Here is a 20,964-nt window from a genome sequence, read left to right as displayed (position 1 = left end):
AACAGGCCATGTAGACCCTGCTGGCTCAGACTAAAAATGTCCTAGTTTGAAACTGTATGATGTGAATGCATAGAATATCAGGGTTGGAAGGGACCTCAGGAGGTCATCTAGTCCAATCCCCTGTTCAAAGCAGGACCAATCCCCAATTTTTGCTCCAGATCCCTAAATGGTCCCCTTAAGGATTGAACTCACAACTCTGGGTTTAGCAGGCTAATGCTCAAAACCACTGAGCTATCCCTCCCCCCCAAAAAAAGCCCTTGTGTGAACAAGACCTAAGTTATACTGGTGTAAATCAGGCATAACCCCACTGAAGTCAATCAGTGCAGCTACGTTGCTGTGAAACTGATGTGAGCCTGAGGAGAGTGTTCTGGGGATAGAGAGCCCTTACAGAACTTCTGCCATAGTAACTCTCCTGGGATTCCTCATAGAAACCATATAGCCCAGTGCGTGTTTTTCCTTGTCGGTGGTTTTTCCCTATCAGGGATGTGGCACTGATTTCCCTCGGGGTTTGTTTGTTTTATTCTTTTCCTTTATAACTTCAAACACTGGGTTAGGCCCTGATTTTCACCTACCTTACAGCTATTTCAGTCCCCTGTGAAATAATCTCCTGTGATGGATCCTCATGCTGCAGAAAGCAGACATACAATTATTATATAACTTATACACACAGACCCCGAATGGGACACTGGATTCTAAACCTCCCTGTCTCACCCTTGGAAATCTTAGAATCCAGGACAGCAGAGGTAGCTCTCCAGCCAGCAGAGAGCCTAAGCAAATTGACAAACCTGATTCCCAGACTGTAATGACATAACTGACTATGTCATTCATGATGCTTTGGGCAAACAAGGAGGTAAATAATCCAGTCCCGTTGAAGAGTGGTTATAATCAGAAAAGTGACCCCTTCTTAGTCCATTTGTCTGCTCTTTGGGCAGCCCCCAGTCTCCTCTGCTCGCTTTACTGACACAGAAGTTTTCACTCCCGCTGGACTTACAGCACCAGAGCAGCTATGAGAGATTGAGCGGGAGCCTATTCTGCTTTACCTGTCATCACTGAGATTGTCAGCTGAGTTTTCACGGCAGAATCTTTATTCCTGATGATGATGCAGGAGGCAGAAAGATCAGAGCTGGATTTTCCAACCCAAAGTGGTGTTTGCAGGGACATCAATTAGAAAAACAGATTCTTGACTTATAAAGGAATGGCGTTTGATCTGGAGTCCTGGAGAGAGAGTAACCAGGGAGCTCTATTGTGTCATTTCTCCCAGGGTTATGATTACAATATTTTTTATTAGAGTCCAACCTAGAGGCCCTGGAAACAATCAGTGTCCATTGTGTTAGGTTCTGAACAACCATATACCAAGCCGTGGTCCCTGCCCTGAAAGGCTTCCATTACGAGTTCCCTGCTGTTTGCTGGGCAGGCAGAGGCTGGAATTGCTGCCTAATGTCATTCAACCTTCTCTGAAATCCAAAGAGTTTCCCCATATGTAGGACTTCAGATATGAGGAGTGGATGTAAAGAAACACGAAGCAAAAGGCCCTTCCACTTAAGTCCTTTTGCCGCACAGACTGGGCCAAGATACTAAAGCAACTGGTTTGGAATTGTCGTCTGCCGGTGTCTGATATCCATACTCTTGCTTTGGTATGTTTATTTTTAGGGATAAGCAAGTGAGAGTGGAGGCTGTAGGGCAGGAGCATCCATAGATCTGAGGGAACAGATGCTGCACAAAGCCACAGAGCAGAGCATTTCTCCATTGCCTACAGCTAGCACTATGTGCTCTTTCCTGCACCATCTGGATTTTTGGACGGTCATGCCTTGGAGTATGCAGCAGCAGAGTGCTGCAGAAAGACAGTTCGACCAGGCAGAGCTATTAAATAGGGAAGCAATCAGTGAGATACATTGACCCAGCCTGTAGGGTCACAATATAAAGCACAGTATAGCATGGCCTGATTTCAACGTGCCTTTGTTAGGAAAACATCATCCCCCTGGTGGTCGGTGACCTCAGTAGTGAGCTGCCCCTCTCAGGTCACCTATAGTCTGAGATCCCTGGTGTGACTGACACTTAGAAATAATGGGAAGTGAAGGTTCAGTGAGTGCTCTAGTCTTTAGGAAGGAAGGAAGGAAGGATTCGTAGAATCATAGGAAGTGATCTAAAAACCATTTTAGACTAGCCACTGCAGGATTAGATCAGCCTATTTAAACAGGGTGAAATTCTCCCCAGTGCAAGGCTTGGTACAAGGTCCTACACACCACTTAAACCCTTCAAATAGGGCTTAATTTAATCATAAGTGGTGTGGAAAACCACTTCCCCTCTTTGGCTGTTGCACAGACCACCTCCTCCTTCTCTTTGTGTTCTCCTAAGGTACGTCTACACACAGGGCCGGCTCCAGCATTTCTGCCGCCCCATGCAAAAAAAAAAAAAAAAAAAAAAGCCGCGATCATGATTGCGATCGGCGGCGGCAGTTCAGAGGCAGGTCCTTCGCTCCTAGAGGGAGTGAGGGACCTGCCGCCCCCGAATTGCCGCAGGTGTCGCCCCTCTCCCTTGGCCGCCCCAACACCTGCTTGTTAAGCTGGTGCCTGGAGCCGGCCCTGTCTACAAGCAAAGAAAAACTCTTGGCTGGTCGATGCCAGCTGACTCATGCTCATGGGGCTTGGGCTGCGGGGCTGTTTCACTGCTGTGTAGACATTCTGGCTCGGCCTGGAGCCCGGGCTCTAGGACCCTTCAAGAGTCCCAGCCAGAGCCCGTCTCTGTTTTTCCTGTGTTGTGTAAACAGGCCCCAAATGACCCGTGCAACTCTGGCAATAGCTTACATTGGAGAAGGGATCTCAGGCAAGTGTTTGGGGTTTAACTGCCTGCAGTATGGTAAATATTTTGTCTATTTACACTGACTGCTTTTGCTATCACTTTCCCTTTTGCCTCCAATCTCTTCTCAGAGAACCAGCATCATGAGAGCAGCTGGTTCTCTACAGACCATAACTGGGAGCGTGTGCCCTGCAGTAAATTCTCAAATTCTGCGTTCAGCCCAATTTTAAGGCTCATCTGTTGAGCATTCCACCACTTCCTCTTGGAGGCCCTGTGTGGTTAGCTGTAATAATCCCCTTGGTAATCCATTTGTGTGTAGCCCATTTCTGGACATGACATAGGTCAGAAAACTATGTGAAACCTAGAGATGGAGTGATGAGCAGGCAAAAAATAACATGATAGGGTCTTTAACCATTGATTATTAGGGACATGCAAATTAGTTCCTATAAAACAAGACCTGACCCTGTCCATCACTCAGAACTCAAACTCAGTCCAAAACACTGCTTTGTACTTAGAAATTGTTAGGGTTTAAGGTTTCTTTTTAAAAAAATGTCACTCTACTGCTCTTCACAGTGCCAGGCAAAAGCTGAAGAACTAGAATATAGGAAAAATCATGAAGCAGGTCCTCAAGGAATCAATTATGAAACACTTAGAGGAGAGGAAAGTGATCAGGAACAGTCAGCATGGATTCACCAAGGGGAAGTCGTGCCTGACTAACCTAATTGCCTTCTATGATGAGATAACTGGCTCTGTGGATGAGGGGAAAGCAGTGGATGTGTTATTCCTTGACTTTAGCAAAGCTTTTGATACGGTCTCCCACAGTATTCTTGCCGCCAAGTTAAAGAAGTATGGGCTGGATGAATAGACTGTAAGGTGGATAGAAAGCTGGCTAGATCGTCAGGCTCAACGGGTAGTGATCAATGGCTTCATATCTAGTTGGCAGCCAGTATCAAGTGGAGTGCCCCAAGGGTCAGTCCTGAGGCCGGTTTTGTTTAATATCTTTATTAATGATCTGGAGGATGGTGTGGACTGCACTCTCAGCAAGTTTGCAGATGACACTAAACTGGGAGGCGTGGTAGATACACTGGAGGGTAGGGATCGGATACAGAGGGACCTAGACAAATTAGAGGATTGGGCCAAAAAAAACCTGATGAGGTTCAACAAGGACAAGTGCAGAGTCCTGCACTTAGGACGGAAGAATCCTATGCACTGCTACAGACTAGGGACCGAATGGCTAGGTAGCAGTTCTGCAGAAAAGGACCTAGGGATCACAGTGGACGAGAAGCTGGATATGAGTCAACAGAGTGCTCTTGTTGCCAAGAAGGCTAACGGCATTTTGGTCTGTATAAGTAGGGGCATTGCCAGCAGATCGAGGAACGTGATCGTTCCCCTTTATTCGACATTGGTGAGGCCTCATCTGGAGTACTGTGTCCAGTTTTGGGCCCCACACTACAAGAAGGATGTGGAAAAATTGGAAAGAGTCCAGCAGAGGGCAACAAAAATGATTAGGGGTCTGGAGCACATGACTTATGAGGAGAGGCTGAGGGAACTGGGATTATTTAGTCTCCAGAAGAGAAGAATGAGAGGGGATTTGATAGCTGCTTTCAACTACCTGAAGGGGGATTCCAAAGAGGATGGAGCTCGGCTGTTCTCAGTGGTGGCAGATGACAGAACAAGGAGCAATGGTCTCAAGTTGCAGTGTGGGAGGTCTAGGTTGGATATTAGGAAACACTATTTCACTAGGAGGGTGGTGAAGCACTGGAATGCGTTACCTAGGGAGGTGCTGGAATCTCCTTCCTTGGAGGTTTTTAAGGCCCGGCTTGACAAAGTCCTGGCTGGGCTGATTTAGTTGGAAATTGGTCCTGCTTTGAGCAGGGGTTTGGACTAGATGACCTCCTGAGGTCCCTTCCAACCCTGATAGTCTATGATTCTTGTGATGTTTTTGATCTGTTTCAAACTCATGGGGGAGCTTTGGGAAAGGTTCTGACATAGAGATGGGCCTGAATCAAAACCCTAGATCTGTACCCCACCAGCCTTTGTGAATGGTTGAGTCCAGAACCAAATTTCATGGCTCAGGCCCATCTCTATTCCCTTTACGTTCCAACAGAACGGTGATAAAGCCAGTCAGTTGTTGCTCGTACTGTAGACTGCTGATCTTAGAAGCTATAACCCTCACTGACTCAGCTCTTTTTCTCTCTCAAATGCAGAAGATAGAACCTCGAAGTCCAGCATGTTCACCTGGCATCACACAGCCTATCTGCTCCAGACCCTTGCAAGCATCCCATGAACTACATGTCCATGCTCCGAGCCGAGGGGAAGAGAATGTCTTCAGCCATCTTCCGTTGCATTCACAGCAGCTAACAAGGACTCCATATCCTATGATTCCAATTGGGGGCATCCAGATGGTCCAGGCCAGGCCAAGTACCCATCCCAGTTTGATGCCCAATTCAGTTGTGTCACTGCAAGCAGGATATTTTTCACCTGGTGGCAATGGCAGCAGCAGCTTTACAGAATTCAGCCAGGCTGAGGAAAGGGGCAAGGAACCACAGGTCCCACAAGAATCTTCATCCGTATCCCCAGCTGCGAAGGTTTCTAAATACACACTGTCCCCACAGCTTAAAGGCAGCGGCTACTTAGAAGAGAAAATGAGGACTAGTGAGCATCAGCAAAAGACAGAACAGGAGGAATACAGGGTAAAAAAGTACGCTGAGCCCAGCCCCTCAGAGCAAGAAGGCTGCTCAGCTCCCACCGACTGTCCGAGCACAAATTATGAGCACTCTCCAAAGCCTTCAACAAGCGGGGAAGAACCCTTGAAAAAACCGGGCAAGAAGCAATGTGGCAGCTCAAGCACTTACTTTGAATCATCCTGCACTTTCATCTCAGATTTCCCCGCACAGACGTTGGACAGAAGCAGCAGCACCGGCTGCTTGTCGGAGCCCTCATTGAGCCATTCACACTCCCACCAGTTCTCCATTAGGAGAAGGAACCTCTCGGGAGAGCCAAGTCACCAAGGGGGAACCCATAGGAAGAGCAGCCCACACTTAGAACGCACACGGTTCAGTCAAACTCAAAGGCAGGTGGATGAGAATACAGGAAGTACTTAAGCCTCCATTCATCTCTTCCACCTCTAGGCTTCCTATGTAAATCAACAGACATTTTCAACACTATTTCCTTTAGTATAATCATCGCTATAAGAAGCACTCCTAGTGTATGACCAAACCCATGGAAGATTCTTGGTTTTCTTTGTCCCAGTCTGGTATTATCTCCACATGTATGCAGTTACTTGTGCCTTTTTCTATACCTTTTGTTGCTTGAAATGTACAAAAATGTTTGAGGCTGTGAATATTTTTTTAGAGTTTTTTGGAAAGGGGTTTGTTAGACCTTGTCTTTTTTGCCATTTAGGTGTGTGTTCATATATCCTCGAGAGATGCAGAAAGGAAAAAGTTAAGCATTTTAAGCGGGAAGAAGATGCACTGAAAACAAAAACAAAAAATCTTTTTTAATATTGATTAAATGATTAAAAAAACAAACCCTTTCTCCTGTGTACAGATGTTTATGATTCATATTTATTACCTGCTTTATTTAATTCTTGGCAAAGTGCTTTTTTTTTTCTTGCATCACTCTGGTTGCCTATCTTTGTGCTTTAAACAGTTGCGACTGCTTTACATTTGAAAATGTGTTTACCCTGAATTGTAAATGAAACTAGCACTTATTTTAGAATGGGAGGCCCATTAGCAATGAATGCAAAGGTCACTCCAAAAAGAAGAAAAAATCTCAAACGCACCTCCCTTCTGCAGGACCCATAAAAGCACTTTTTAAAAAAGCGACAAAAGGGTTCTTCGAAGATTTAACTGCAAGAAAACAAGGATGTATCGAATGTAGAACCAGTTCTGGGAATGGCGTTGAATGGTTTTTAAAAGGGCCATTCGTAGGCTTGCTTTAATAGTGACATTCCGGGGCTGGCTGCTCTTCTGGGGCTCAGTCTGGTAGTGGTGCCGCTTGCACTGCAGGAGTGAGAGTCATGCCCGTGTCACCCTGAAGCCCCGTTTTCTGGGGTATAGAAGCCCTCTGTCACCATTCTCTCCTGGGTTCAAAATGAAAATAAAATCTCAGCCTTGCAAACAATTTCTGGCCATACTTTTATTTATATTTCTACAGCCCCTGCCTTCCCAAATAATTCCAATGAGCCCTTTTTAAGGAAAAAGTTATAGGGATGCAATAAATAGCTCATGTGCTCTTTTATTTGCACACCTATGGCTTTGTAACCCACAGCTGGCTCCAGGGCGTATTTTATTTTATTTACTTATTTAAATGAAGTGTTGCAGACACCTAGCCTACATTGTGTGGAGGGGCCTTTTTGGTATTTCATAGACAGAGGTTCGGATGACTGAGTGGATAATGTATGAAAATTGGCCTGTTATGCATGCATAGTGACTTTTTTCATAGCATATTTTTAAATATGACCATCTCTAGCAGAGCGATGGCCTCTACTGCCAATAGATGTGATACCAAATACGGAGAGACGTGATGGAGCCATTCTGCTCTGTTGTGTTAACACACTTTTTAAAATACAAACGTTCAATGCATATTTCCCCTAATAGACAGCAGGCTCTTTACTGCTTCAGAGGGCTTTCCAGTCAATGGAATCTGTACAAACACTTTTTTTTAAAGAAAACAAACAAACAAAAAGATAGAAATATTTAACCAATGGGCCAGTTCTTTCTTCTTTCGGAGCTGGTCCAGTTTATCGGGTACATAATACACTTTTTAAAATAATAATAAATCAAATATAATCCTGAATGAGGACATATTACCTTGCCAGACTTGATGAGCTATAATCTGCTCCCGACTGACGGGTGAATAATATGAGGTGTTTTTAATAAACTTCTGTGATATTTTTTCTTTTGGTGTAAAGGGAATTAAGTTCAAAAGAAGATCCCATGGACATAACATTAAGATTGTGACACCAACTAAACCAGTGTTCACTGGACCCCTCCATTCCTGACTAGCACTTTTACCTCATTTTCCTTTTCCCCGACCGCCCCACTGCATAACTCTGACCCCCAATCCTCCAGTCAGACCCAAGCACATCTCACTGCAGGATTGTGGCCCGTGGCCCGACTCAGCAAACCATCTCTGTTCAGGAAAACATGGTTACGTCCCATTCATCTTAGTGGGAATTAAGCACATGTTTAAATGCTGTGATGAGCAGGGATGGACTGTGGCATCAGGGCCCGTGCATGAGCATCATTTGAACCCATCCCTTCCCTCCACAATGATACAGCTTTGAGTTTCCTGGCTATGGCTGCTTCTCTCCTTTCTTTCCCCTTGTCACATTCTTAACATTATTTCAAGGTAGCTTTATGTATTGAATTGTTTTTTTTATAATTGAAATTGTACATAAAGAGAAATAATGCAGTGGTTGTACACAGCATCTAGTTACATTGAGTGCATGAGACGTTCACTTTGGGCTAGATCAAATTTGCTTGGCTTTATTTTTTAACCATATTTTAACCCTTGACCTGTCAGCACATTGGAAAGAGCTTGTTTTTTTTTTTTCTGTCACTTCTGAGGGAAAAACACAATTCCCTCAATATCTTAGCTTGTTGCTTTTGTTGTTTTTCTTCTTTTGGTCGTGTGCAGGAGTAATCTGTACTCTCTATGCATGTATGTACATCTGTGAACACAGGCACCATTGTAAATTCTAGGGGAGTACAGGCAGAAATTCCCAGACCGCAGGCCTGCCCTGGATTCCCAGTGTGGCACATCTCCTGTAGTTTTCGGGGAGAAGCTAGGATTGGGGTGGAATTCTGCCTCATGCTCCCTCTACTGGGTGCAGCAGGTGCCTATGGCAGGTCAGAATTAGCCACCTAGGATCAGAAAAAGAAAAACAACATCGATATGTGTGAGCAAAATGCTCATGTTAGTTTGGCTCCAAAACTCCAAGGGAAACAGTGCCCCCCACCAAAGCATGATGGTCTCTTGGTTTGAGCACAGGTTTAGAGGACAGAAATACCCAAACTCTGAACCCAGCTCTGCCAGTAAATCATAGGGTGACCTTGAGCAAAACACTCAACTCCTCTGGATCATATTCTGAGAAGGTGTAAACAGGTGCAACACCATTGATTTAAGTGGAGTTGCACCTGTTTACATCAGGTCCCAATTACCGAGCATCGTACTCTCCACCTTGTGCACTCCCAGGAGTAAGTGCTGTGCTCGCTGGGAAGTGTTTGCAGGCTTGAACTCTTACTATGGCTTTGTGTCTATTCCTCCATCAGTAAATAGAGGAGCATCAATCCTGATTTACCTTTGGAGGGGAGGAATCAGTTAATATGTGCACAAGCACTTTGTATCCCATGCTACAAACGAGATGAATAATACAAATAACAAATTAAAAAACAGGTGGAAAAGTATTTTTTTTAAAGTCCCTGAATTTCATCTATGCCCGAGGTTCCTGGCTGTGGTCCAGGAAGCACCAGTGATCTGTGGAGTACTGGATGTTGACCCACAGAGAGCTGGCTTTTCACGTGGCTCCAGTTATCCTTTTATCTAGCTGCTGAATGTTCCCCTAATGTTCCCTTTCCATGGAAGCCATTGCTTGGGGTGCTACTCAATGGCAAATGGGTCTGGCTGTGTCCATGAGAGAATCTGTCAGTGAAAGACCCATCTTATGAAATAATTTGACTCTCCCTGCTCTCAATGGACTCAGTCATGCAATGTGTTGAGCACTCTGCCTTGGTCCAATAAAGCAAAGCACTTAAGCATGTGCTTAACATTAAGCATGCAAATAGTCACATTTACTTCAATGTACTTAAAGGTAAAGCACATATTGAACTTCTTTCCTGGATCAGGGCTGGAGTGCTCAACATCTTTCAGGATTGAGCCCTATCGGTGTCTGCTCCCAGACACATCCTGCAACCTCGCAGCAGATCATTGTCAGCCCAAATTATTTATAAATGGTCAGTTTATTGCTAGATACCCAAGAAATACAACAGGAAACTCTTAAACCTAGTGATGCAGTAGCTGTGGCTTTATTGCTTACAACTGGGGGATGTGTGTTCATCACCTGTTCTTACAGGGCAACGTTTTCAGACATAGGTCTCTGAAGTTAGGCTCCTAAAGCCATAGTTAGACACCTAGACAAAAGGGATCTGCTATTCAGCGATGCTAAGTGCTCACAAATCCTGCTGAAATCGACAGGAGTTGCAGGTACTCAGCAGCTCTAGTAATCAGACCACCTTTACTGCGGTGCCAAATCTGGGTGTAGGGGAAGATTGTCACAGACCCAAATAGCAGTTCGGCCTCGTAACGCCCAGTAAAAGTTAATGGGAGTAAAGGCCCTGATCCTCAAAGGTATTTTGGGGCCTAACTCCCATTTAATTCAATGAGAGTTTGACCCAGAGCCTCAAAGGTATTTCAGCATCTCAGAGCCCTACTTGCCTTTGAATGACCTCCCAAAGGAGCCAAATTTTAGGCATCGAGACTCTATAATTTAATCATATTTTTGTATTTAATTTCCCTCGACCCCTTCTTGAAAAGCCGCAAAAAAACCCTGTTTTAATTAAATTCCTTTTGTCCCTTCTAATTTGTTTTTCTTTTAAATCCTCAAAAACAGCATCTAAACAAAATACATTGACACACAAAACTGTGTAATTATAACTATTTTTACTCAAGGTGTGTGTACAATTTGATCTAGCCCTTTTACTTGTTCTTACACCAGTCTTTCTCGTTTCCTGACTTGGTTTCATCATGCGGGTCTTCTTTTTTTAAAAGAATTCCATCTATCGCACAGTATTTACAAATAAAAACATTGTAAATTATTCACACACACACAAATCAGTCCTGATGGCATAAAACCAATTTGTTTTCATTACTGAACTATGATGGCACTTAAGATCACTTTAGTAAATGTAATGTAAAAAATAATAATAATGTGTACGCAAATTTAATATACATGGTCTCATGTAAGATACATATTTGCCTTTTTTTCTAAAAGATGTATGTATTCTGTAAGTGGAATAGTCTGTAGAAAGTTTCTATATGTTCTTAAAAATGGCAATACATTCCAAAAAAGGTACTGTAAATATATGTACAGTGTACAATGTAATTTGGTAGTTTTGCCTGTAATTTTATTTTAACTCCAGTTTCTACATTTGCATCTTGCAATGTCTGTATGGTTATATCAGTGCAAAAAAAAAAAAAAGGAAAAAAAAATGCAGGTAAAAAGCACAGAGTCTGATGTAAAAAAACAAGAAAAAAAAAAAAAGGAAAAAAATACTCAGTATTTGATGTTTGTGACCCTTATTGTAAATGACATCTGTACTGTGAATGAGAAGTTTTTACAAGTATAATATTGCCTTTACTACAGCTCAAGACTGTCTGCTCAGTCTGAGCATATTTTTAAAAAAATAGCATGTTGGAATAAATTTTAAAGTCCCAACATATCACTACTTATGTGACTGGCAGTTCTTAATTTTTTACTCTTATTTTATACATTCATAGACTTGGGCTCCAGAATCACTGAGCCAAATTCTGGATAAAGGGCCTTGCATAGACATACACACAGGACAAAGAGATTGCCATTGAAACACCCCACAGCAGCTAGCACACTGCAGTAGAGCAACTTCACAGTCGTCTTTTTCAGTATTTCCCACTCAAAATGTAGGAAATGCTGCAGCAAAGTGAACATGCTGCAGTGTGTTAAATGCTAGGGTGAAATCCCTATTGAAGTTAATGGCAAATTCAATGGAGCCAGGATTCCACCCTATTTCAGTGGCAGCAGTAGTCTGAACAGGATGAACTCTGCATGAATATTTATTGGCTTTGATTTTTCAAATATGTCCATCCAATGCTCTAGGGGCCTTTGGAAATAGAACAGATTTTTTTTTAACTTAAGTACATTATTTCTCCCTTCCAAAAACATACACGTTGTTCGGAACCCATTAATCAGCCACAAGTTTCTCACCCACCCACCCACCCAATATTTCCTTCTTCAAAAAAAAAAGCCTGTAACTTGTCTGTGCACAGCCCTCAGGTGAAGTCTGTTCCCACTAGGGGTAATTTAAGCAGGGGGCTGCATCTACTAGAACCCAATGCCTGGTCCTACTGACTTCATATGTACATATATGTGCAGGCCATGTAGGGTGACCAGACAGCAAGTGTGAAAAATCGGGACAGGGGATGGGGGGTAATAGGAGCCTATATAAGAAAAAGACCCCAAAATCGGGACTGTCCCTATAAAATCAGGACATCTGGTCACCCTAAGGCCATGGCCTGCTTGGCCCTTTGTTGGCTCTGTTGCTGAGGGCTCTACAGAGCACCCAACCAGAGTATGGAGGCCTGCTTCCGCCCCCCCCCCCCCCCAGTATGTTGCTGGTGAGACTGTGCACAGCACACAGTCAGGCACACAGAAAATCACCAAGTTCCCCCTTGCCAAGGGCCAAGGCAGGCTCGATTCCCACAGATCATTGCCAAAGGCTTTGTTTAAGCCTCCGTGTAACCCATCTGTGGGAAACTGTTTCACAGTCAGATCGACTGTTTGCTTCAGAAACCCTCCTTGATGTCCCATTGCTCATTTTTATGATGTCACATGGAGTCATCGCTCCTCAGACCACCCCAGACAGGCTTTCCCCCTCCTGGGCTTTGCTGCCCTTCTGCTATTGAAGGCGTGTATCGGAGCCCGCCCCTCCCCCTTAGCTGTAGGGTAGCCAAGTTACAAAGCTTTAGGGTTCGATCCAGCTGTAATTGGCCTGCGAGGCGGAGTGCCAGACACAGCTGTCAGCCAGGGAGATTAAGAGAGGCCTTTGGGGCCTGAACATCAACCCCTCTGTCTAGTCAAACTGCCAGTGGGGGAGGAGTCGCCCAAGCCACCACCCAGCGCCAGGGCCACACTGGTATTTTTAGTCTGTCTGCCCTGCTGGGAGGCTGGCTGCCTGGCTAGATAAGAGGAATCAGGCTGCACTTTGGTCTCCCCCAGTCATGCATGAAAATTCTGATGGGGCCAATTTGCAGGTTAGTGCAAGAGGAGCTAGGAGACAGGATGGTATGTTTATAGAGATCTAGATCTTTTTTTGCCCAAGGCCATGCAACCCAGGGGGTATCCGCCAGGGAAGCCAGATGCTTATCTAACTGTAAGAGTCCATTTCAGGAATGATTGGCTTCCCAGATCATTGCTTTCTGAATGCATGAATGCATTGGCCCTAATGTTGGCTTCTCTGGACAAAAGAGCTGAGGGATGGGGTGGGAGGGCTTGGCTGTTCTTGGGTTGGATTCTTGTATGCAAGTAATTTATTTGGGAGGGGGAGGGAAGGGGGTTTCTCACGCCTCACTCCTCTCCTTGGAAGCCTGCCCCACTTCTCTGCAAGTACTCCTGCTTCCATGTATTCCCCATCTGTTCTGCACTCCAGCATTAACCCAGATGGCTCGCGTGCTGTGTATTTTGGGGGCACGGAGTGATGACTGGGCCTGTTTGTGGGGGGGGAGAACAGGTTGGTTCTACTGCAGATTCTGCCCTGTGAGTTCGATTTATAGGCAGGCAGTTTTGCCTAGTAGATAGCGCACTGTCCTGGGACTCAGGAGCCATGTTCCAGGCTCTGCCATGGGCTTGCTGGGTGACCTTGGACAAGTCGTTCCGTTTCCCCAGCTGTAAAATAGGGATAATACTGACCTCCTTGGTAAAGTGCTTTGAGCTCTACTGACAAAAAGCGCCATGTAAGAGCTAGGGATCATTATTACTGCAGAGAAGACGCTTGGCTTCATGAGCGCAGAGGCAGCAGGTAAGTGCAGGGTTCACGTGTGTTTGGGAATCATTTCTGGGCTCCAACAGCCTGGGGTTTATGGGGCTTACGCAGGAACGTACCTCAGCTTCAGCATCTGGATGCTCGCTGTGCTCTCCCCATGCCCAGCTCACCTGCACAGCCCCATGCAGGATCCATGCCACAGCCGGCAGTACATGTGGGTCCAGTGATTCAGTCTGGTCCCCCCTTCCCCATGTAGTCCCACTGACTCCAGGGAGTCTGGGGAGAGCTAGGGCTATGGTGCAGATCCTCAGAGGTATTTAGCTAGATCACTGCCAATGGGACTTAGGCACCTAAATATCTTTGAGGATCCAAGTTTATATGTGTCAGTCGGGATTGCAGGAGGATTGAACCCTCCGTTAGCCCACTGACACCTGTTATTTTCCTTTGTGGTAGTGCAGGTTGGAGAGTTTGTCTGGCTACCCTGCCAGCTCAGTGGATGGAGAAGTCATTTTCCCCTTCAGTTTCACCAGTGCTTAAAAACAGAGACGCTAAAGGCAGCCAGGGCTGTCTGGAGAAAGCTGCAGCTAAATCCTGGTAATCTCTCAAACCTGGAACCAATTTGGTTTACATGAATCTCCAGAGTGGCTCAAATTAATCGGGTGTCCCACAACATGCCTGACCCCTCAGTCTTTAATTTCTAGACACAGAAACTAGACATTTCCTCCCCTGTGAAGCCAAATGTACCATCAAAATATGAAGACTCCTGGCTAATATTACAGCCCAGGGCCTCTTGGGAAACTTGGTTACCAATCAGCATGAGAAGGAACGGCTGTTATGACACCGTAGGAAGTTCTAAATCAACGCTGCTCGCTGAGACTCTAACATTTCCTTGGGCCTTTTCAATCACTCAAGTATTAAGGTGACTTGGTGGCTTTCTCCCCCTAACGATTACTGTACCTCCTACAGCCACCTAGCTGCTGACCCCTCAATTCTGCAGAACAAGGAGCTCCCGTATCGTAGACACTGCAACCAAAACACAGCCTCAGCAAACTGTAGGTGAAATGAGGCCTGAAACCTGGCGTGCTTTGTGGCCACAGTACTGAATGAGCCGCTCCAGCCAGTGTTCAAGCGTAAGAAAAGGGAGCGAAAGCCAAGACAGGGCAACATTCGAGCTTTCTTCTTTCCGGCATACCTACTGTTCTCTCGCATCACGCACCTCCTGAAGGTGGAGTGCTCTAAAGTCCCATACGTCGTCCTGCTCTCGCATCCCCCCGCAGGGAAGCTATTTATCATAAAACCCTCAGTGAGCACTGTCCTCAATAGCTCTTCTCAGCGTCATCCTAGCTGAAGGCCCAGCTCCGTGGTGCTGCTAGGAGACGCCCGTTGAGTCTCTGTGTGGGGAATGTGGGCGACATTCTTCTCTATGAATATTGTATGTCGCTCAGTTTTCCTGCTTGATAGTATGTTGTAAGTTACGTCAAAGGAGGCTCCGAGAAGGGAGAAACAAACAGGAAATGAAACGACGACAGCGATCAGGTCCCTCCAGCGAAAATACCCAGCATGACAGGGTCCTTAAGAGAGCAATGGAGGGGGGCTATTAAATGGGAAATGCTCATCTGCCTTGCCCCAGCCAGGCTGGCAGGGTCACTTTCCCCAGGTCCGAGCCTAGGCTCAAACAGACTGTGAACTGCTAAAGACCCCAACCTCGAAGAAAGGGGATAACCCAGCAGCAGTGGCTGCAGCTGAGCCTCTGACAGAGAGAGACACTGGGGCTACGTCTCCCCGACACAGCGCTGGCGGGGGCGTGTAATGAACATGTGGCGCCTCGCTGCAGTGACATGTAGGCTGCGGTCACACTGCGGCATGTGGCTACACATGTCAGTGAAAGCCTCTGGCATTGGGGCGGCAGCAGGGAAAGGATTCTGCAGCGTCCCGCTGCCAGAGTCCTTCTCTAGCAAGGGGGAGCTGGCAGAGCCTCTCCCCGCTGCCGCGTCTTTCCAGGACAGGGAAGCTCGGCTTCGGCGAGCAGACAGCCATGTAGGGATGTACTTGCATACATCCCCGCCCACTTAAAAGTGTCTGGGCCAGGCTGCCCTCCTCACCAGTGCCACGGCCTATGAGACTTGGAGCAAGTGTAAAGACCTTGGAGAGAGCATTTCGCCCCCTGTCCTCCGCGCCCCCCCCTTCTCGCCCGTTCCCTGGCCTCCCTGATTGGTGCCACTGGCTACCGCTAGCAAAGACCATTCATGGCTCGCTCAGTGTGAAAATGCGGGCTGCCCGACACATGAAGGAGTGCAAGAAGGTGCTTGAAGAAATGTGTGTAGAGCTAATCCTCTTGGTTGCAGTGAAAAACTTGGCAGCGTGACCTGAGTGCATCCTAAAGGCTCAGGAACCAGAAGGCCAAGCAACAGAATGGAAAACGTATTTAAAAAGAAACCCATCATCACATGATCGTTAAGCCAATCTCATGGTTTTTTGGGGCAGGGGCCTGACTCGTGGTTTTTGAATGCTTCAGGTTGACCATGCAGCTAGTCCGTGGAGACTCTTCCCATCTTTGGTGGGTATGTGCCTGAGGTAAGCATGTCTGCTTAGCAACACTTCCACCGTGCAAGCAGTGCGGGAGACAAGCAGTGGGGAGAAGAAGGAAGATATTGTGGTTAAGGTGCTGACCTAGGAATTCTTGGTTACATGCCTTGTTCTATCACTGACTTCCCAAGAATTTTATTAGAATAAGAAAAAGAGTATAATCCCTAAATCAACCATGTGTGTGTCTGCTTTACCGTATAGTTCTGCCTAGCATTGCCCCTAGCCCCCTTCATGCCTGGTTTCATACTACAATGTTCAAGAAATAGTACCCATCTCCTTGCACATCTGGACATTTTCAAGGCACAAATTGAGAATGACAAATGTAGCAAGAGACAAGGTAGGTGAGGTAATATCTTTTATTGGATCAGCGTCTACAAGCTTTCGAGCTACACAGAGTTCTTCTTCAGGTGCGGAAGGAAAGCATTGTCTGAGCTAAATAGAAGTTGGGGCAGATGGTTAACCACAAAGGTAATGCATGATGTGGGTGGACAGGTGAGGGTTAGATGGTTTATGCATAAGGGGGTTGAAGTGGGCAATTAAGGGTAGCAGGCAGTGTAGTGTACGTGTATTACGAAGTGTTGTAATGAGCCATAAACACCAATGTCCCTGTGGAGTCCATGGTCTTTGGTGTCTAGTTGAGTTATGAATTTAAGTTCCCAGGCTTGCCTTTTGAAGGTGTTGTGCAGGTTTCATTTGAGGACAAGTATTGAAAGATCAGATGTGGAGTGATCGCTCTGTGAAAAGTGTTTGCTCACAGGTAGTTTTTGTCTCTCACTATTTTCCTATGTGAGTTCACTCAAGAACGTAGTGATTGTCCCGTTTCACCCACACAGTTGCTATTTGATGCACTGTGTTGTGCTAGACACATGTAGGACCCATGGGTCTTGTGTGTTCTGGGGAATACTGGTCATCATAGCAGTGGAGATATGCCTGCAGGGTTTGAATCTGTTGTTCTGGCAGCATCTGGTGCCCCTTTGAGTTGGTGTGTCCAGGTCTGTAATTGTTTAATTATATCCCACATAGGGTCCAGTGTGGAGTAGTAGGTCACATGTTGCAATGCAGTATTGCCAGTTCAAACCCTTTAAGTCATGTCAGACCCCCCAAAATCATGAGATTGGCTTAAAAACCAGGAGATTAACAATGTGTGGGGTTCTTTGTACTTGCCTTTAGTGTCCTGACATTTTCCAGTTTTTTTTCCACAACAACAAGAGCTAGACATTGACTATTTTTTAACAAAAGCTGAGATTCTCACATAGTCACCTGACTCCAGGAGCTGGGGCTTTAAAAAAAACACCAAATATCGTGAGACTCACCAGCTGACCATATTACAATCGGGAAAATGAATGAGTTTTAGTGACAGCTGCTAGGCACCTTTATAATCAGAATGGAGCTGTGGACCCAGCCCATGGGAAGTCCCACCTCAAGGGGTCTGACGGGCAGCAGCCTCATGGCTCCTGATTGGCTCCCCTTCCTATATAAACCCAAGGGCATTCCGTGAAGTGTCTGGGAAGTAGTGTGCATCTTCTGTCATTGTTATGGCCGTTCCTGCTCTTGAACGGCTGGCTTCCTCCTTGGCTTGGTTTGGATTTCGCCTTCTGATCCAGACTCTGAAACCTGACTTGGACCCTGATATTGACCCTATGGGTGACAAAGCTGAGATCTGAGGCAGATGAAGGAGGGAATTTGTGAGGATATGAGAGGAAAGGGATGGAGTATCTCCTAGGCTTGTATACAGAGATGTCAATCGGGGCTGAAGAGGACTCAGATTTCAAGGCCACAAAGGACCATTCTGATCATCTCGTCTGATCTCCTGTATAGCACAGGCCAGAGAACTGCCCCAAAACAACCCCTAGAGCAGAGCTTGGAGAAAAACATCCAATCTGGATTTAAAGATGGAGTGATGGAGAATCTACCACCCTCGGTAAGTTGTTCAAATGACTCATTTCTCTCACTGTTAAAACGTATGCCTTATTTCCCGTCTGAATTTATCTAGCTTCAGCTTCCAGCCATTGGATCATGTTACACCTTTCTATGCTGGATTGAATAGCCCTTTATCAAATATTTGTTCCCCCTGTAGGTACCTATAGACAGTAATCAAATCACCCCTTAACCTTCTCTTTCTTAAGTTAGATTGAGCTCCTTGAGACTATCACTGTAAGGCAGGTTTTCTAACCCTTTAATCATTCTCGTGGCTCTTCTCTGACCCCTCTCCAGTTTATCAACATCCTCTTGAGTTGTAGACACCAGAACTGAACACGGGATTCTAGCAGCGGTCACACCAGTGCCAAATACAGAGGTAAAATAGCCTCTCTACTCCTACTTGATATTCCCCTGCTTATGCATCCAAGGATCACATTAGCCCTTTTGACCACAGCGTCGCACTGGGAGCTCATGTTCAGCTGATTATCCACCATGACTCCCAAATCTTTTCCAGAGACATTGCTTCCCATGATAGAGCCCTCCACCTGGTAAGTATGGCTACATTCTTTGTTCCTCGATGTATACATTTACATTTAACTATATTCAAACAGTTTGTGTCCAGCTTACCAAGCAATCCAGATCACTCTGTATCAGGGACCTGTCCTCTTCATTATTTACTCCTCCCCTACTCTTTGTGTTGTCCACAAACTTTATCAGTGATAAAATTATGTTTTCTTTCAGGTCATTGATAAAATGTTAAATAGTGTAAGGCCAAGAATTGATCCCTGCAGGACCCCAATGGAAACACACCTGCTCAATGATGATTCCCTGTTCACAGTTACATTTTGAGACCTATCAGTTAGCCAGTTTTTATATGCATTTAGTATTGCCATATTAACATTGTATTGCTCTAGTTATTTTAATCAGAACGTCATGTGGTACCAAGTCGAAAGCCTTACAGAACTCTAACTACCTCAGCACTGTTACTTTTATCAATCAGACTTGGAATCTCCTCAGAAAACGATATCCATGTTTCATCAGCACGGAGAGACGCAGCAGGCAGACAGAATTGTAGGAAAGAGATCCTTGCAGAGCATGCAGAAAGCCCAGAGTTATATGCAGAGAGGCCTGTGTGTGTCTGGTAGCAGCCTTGCCAGAAACTTGCATGGCTGAGACTCGTGATGTCCCACCAAGCCAGGTCCGCCCAATGCTTGGCCTGCTTTTTCCAGTCCCACCCCTCATGCCACAAGGGAGCTATTAAGCAAGAAACGTGTCAAGCTGCTTTGGTGTTAGCAATGGGGCAGGAGAAAATGGGCCAGGCATCAAGAGGGACCTGGCTTGGTGGGACATCACGGCTTGGTGGGACACCAAGGGGCTCAGTTCTGTCTGTGAACTCTGCTGATGGTGGCTCTCAGCCCCTCCTTAACCGTGGTGTATGCAGAGTCCCCAGATGACTCTGTTACTGCTTGCACCAGCCCCTGTGCCTGAATCCATCCTGCTGCTGCTGAGAGTGGGCAAGCAGCCTCTGTCCGCATCACCATACAAGGAAGTGTCTTCTCCATGGGCAACTCCAGTCCCACGCAGGGGAGGCAGCCTGTGTATAGAACAGGGGGCAGGAGAGAGCTCCTCTTGCATCTAAACCTCTTCCAAAGGCTAGAGTCGGGAATCAGTTTGGCTGAGTCTCATCTCACCCATGTCAAGTCCTTCTCCACTCCCCAGAATCCCATTGCTGGCAAGGCCAGCAATGGACCAGGACTGGCACATGGAAGCAGAGCTCTGAGCGTGAGAACCCAGGGCTGGAACACCACGGGGTGCTGCAGGCCAACAGTCAGGATCTTCAGCGGAGTTCTGTGGGGGGAGTCCAGGACTGGAATAGCAGATCAGGACTGAGGGGCATTGTCAGAGTTGTGGGCAGGGGAAATGCAGGACTGGAACAGCAGGGGGATGCCCGGCAATCCTGACTTGCCGCCGCAGAAATATGTATGAGGGCTGGAATAGGACCAGGGGCCGTGTGTGTTAGGAATTAGTAGCATTGGCATTGCCTTGCTCTAACCATTAGACCACCTTGCCTTCTAATGCATCCCCATTGTTCCTCTTTTCTTTGAATGACTGGATGCTCCCACCGTCGTCAGTTTTGTAACCGTAACCAGCAGAGTCAGTGGATCCTGGTCCCTGTCATGTTAAACTGTATTGCCTGGCCCTGTCACCTGTCCTCGTTTATACCTCGATGCGGGGAAGATTTCTGATGGTACAGGGCTCTGCAATCTTGCAGACTGAGGCAGAATGAGATCCAATGGCTGGAAGTTGCAGATAGAGAAATTCAGCCTGAAAAGAAGGTGCAAATTTTTAACAGTGAGAGTAATTAACCCTTGGAGCAACTTGCCAAGGGCGGCAGTGGCTTCTCCATCACTCAGAGTCTTGACGGTTGGATGTCACTCTCTAAAAGAACTTCTGGCTGAGCTAGAGCAGATCTGGGCTCGATGCTGGAACTACAGGGTGAAATATTCTGGCCTTTCCTATGCAGGTCAGACTAGGTGTTAAAATGCTCCTTTCTGGCTTTACAGTCTGTGACGCTCCCATGTGTCAACTGCTGGTAAACGCAGAAGAAAGTTTGAGTATCTCAGGGAACATCTCCACTGCAAAGAGAAAAGACCCAAAAGATCCAGGGCAGGGAGTCTCTTAGCCGGGGTCACCTGACTTGGGCTCACAGGGCTTGTGCTGTGGGGCTAAAGGTAGCAGTCTAGATACTCGGGCTGGAGCCAGGGCTCTGAAACCCGGTGGGAGGGGGGGTCTCAGAGCTTGGGCTCCAGCTCGAGCCTGAACATCTATGCTGATATTGTCAGCTTCGTAGCGTGAGCCTCACGAAGCCAAGCCAGTTGAGCCAGGCTCTGAGAATCGCTGCTGCGGTGGGTTTTTTCCAATC

At 46.2% G+C, this 20,964-nt stretch overlaps 1 protein-coding gene across 1 annotated transcript in view; it reads left to right on the top strand.

Moving 5' to 3' along the window:
• The window catches only part of HIVEP3 (human immunodeficiency virus type I enhancer binding protein 3), a 94,168-nt gene extending 84,284 nt beyond the window's left edge, over window positions 1–9,884 (top strand). The window contains exon 6 of the mRNA XM_024199798.2: window positions 5,004–9,884. Coding sequence (XP_024055566.1) covers window positions 5,004–5,900 — 897 coding nt within the window. The 3' untranslated portion in view covers window positions 5,901–9,884. The remainder of the gene's footprint in view (window positions 1–5,003) is intronic.
• The last annotated feature ends 11,080 nt before the right edge of the window (window positions 9,885–20,964 follow it).

Source organism: Terrapene carolina, unplaced genomic scaffold (assembly GCF_002925995.2).
Source record: "Terrapene carolina triunguis isolate 2854851 unplaced genomic scaffold, T_m_triunguis-2.0 Scaffold236, whole genome shotgun sequence".
Lineage (NCBI taxonomy): Eukaryota > Metazoa > Chordata > Testudines > Emydidae > Terrapene > Terrapene triunguis.
The sequence above is the reverse complement of the archived record's forward strand: the minus strand, read 5'-3'. Positions and strand labels throughout refer to the sequence as shown.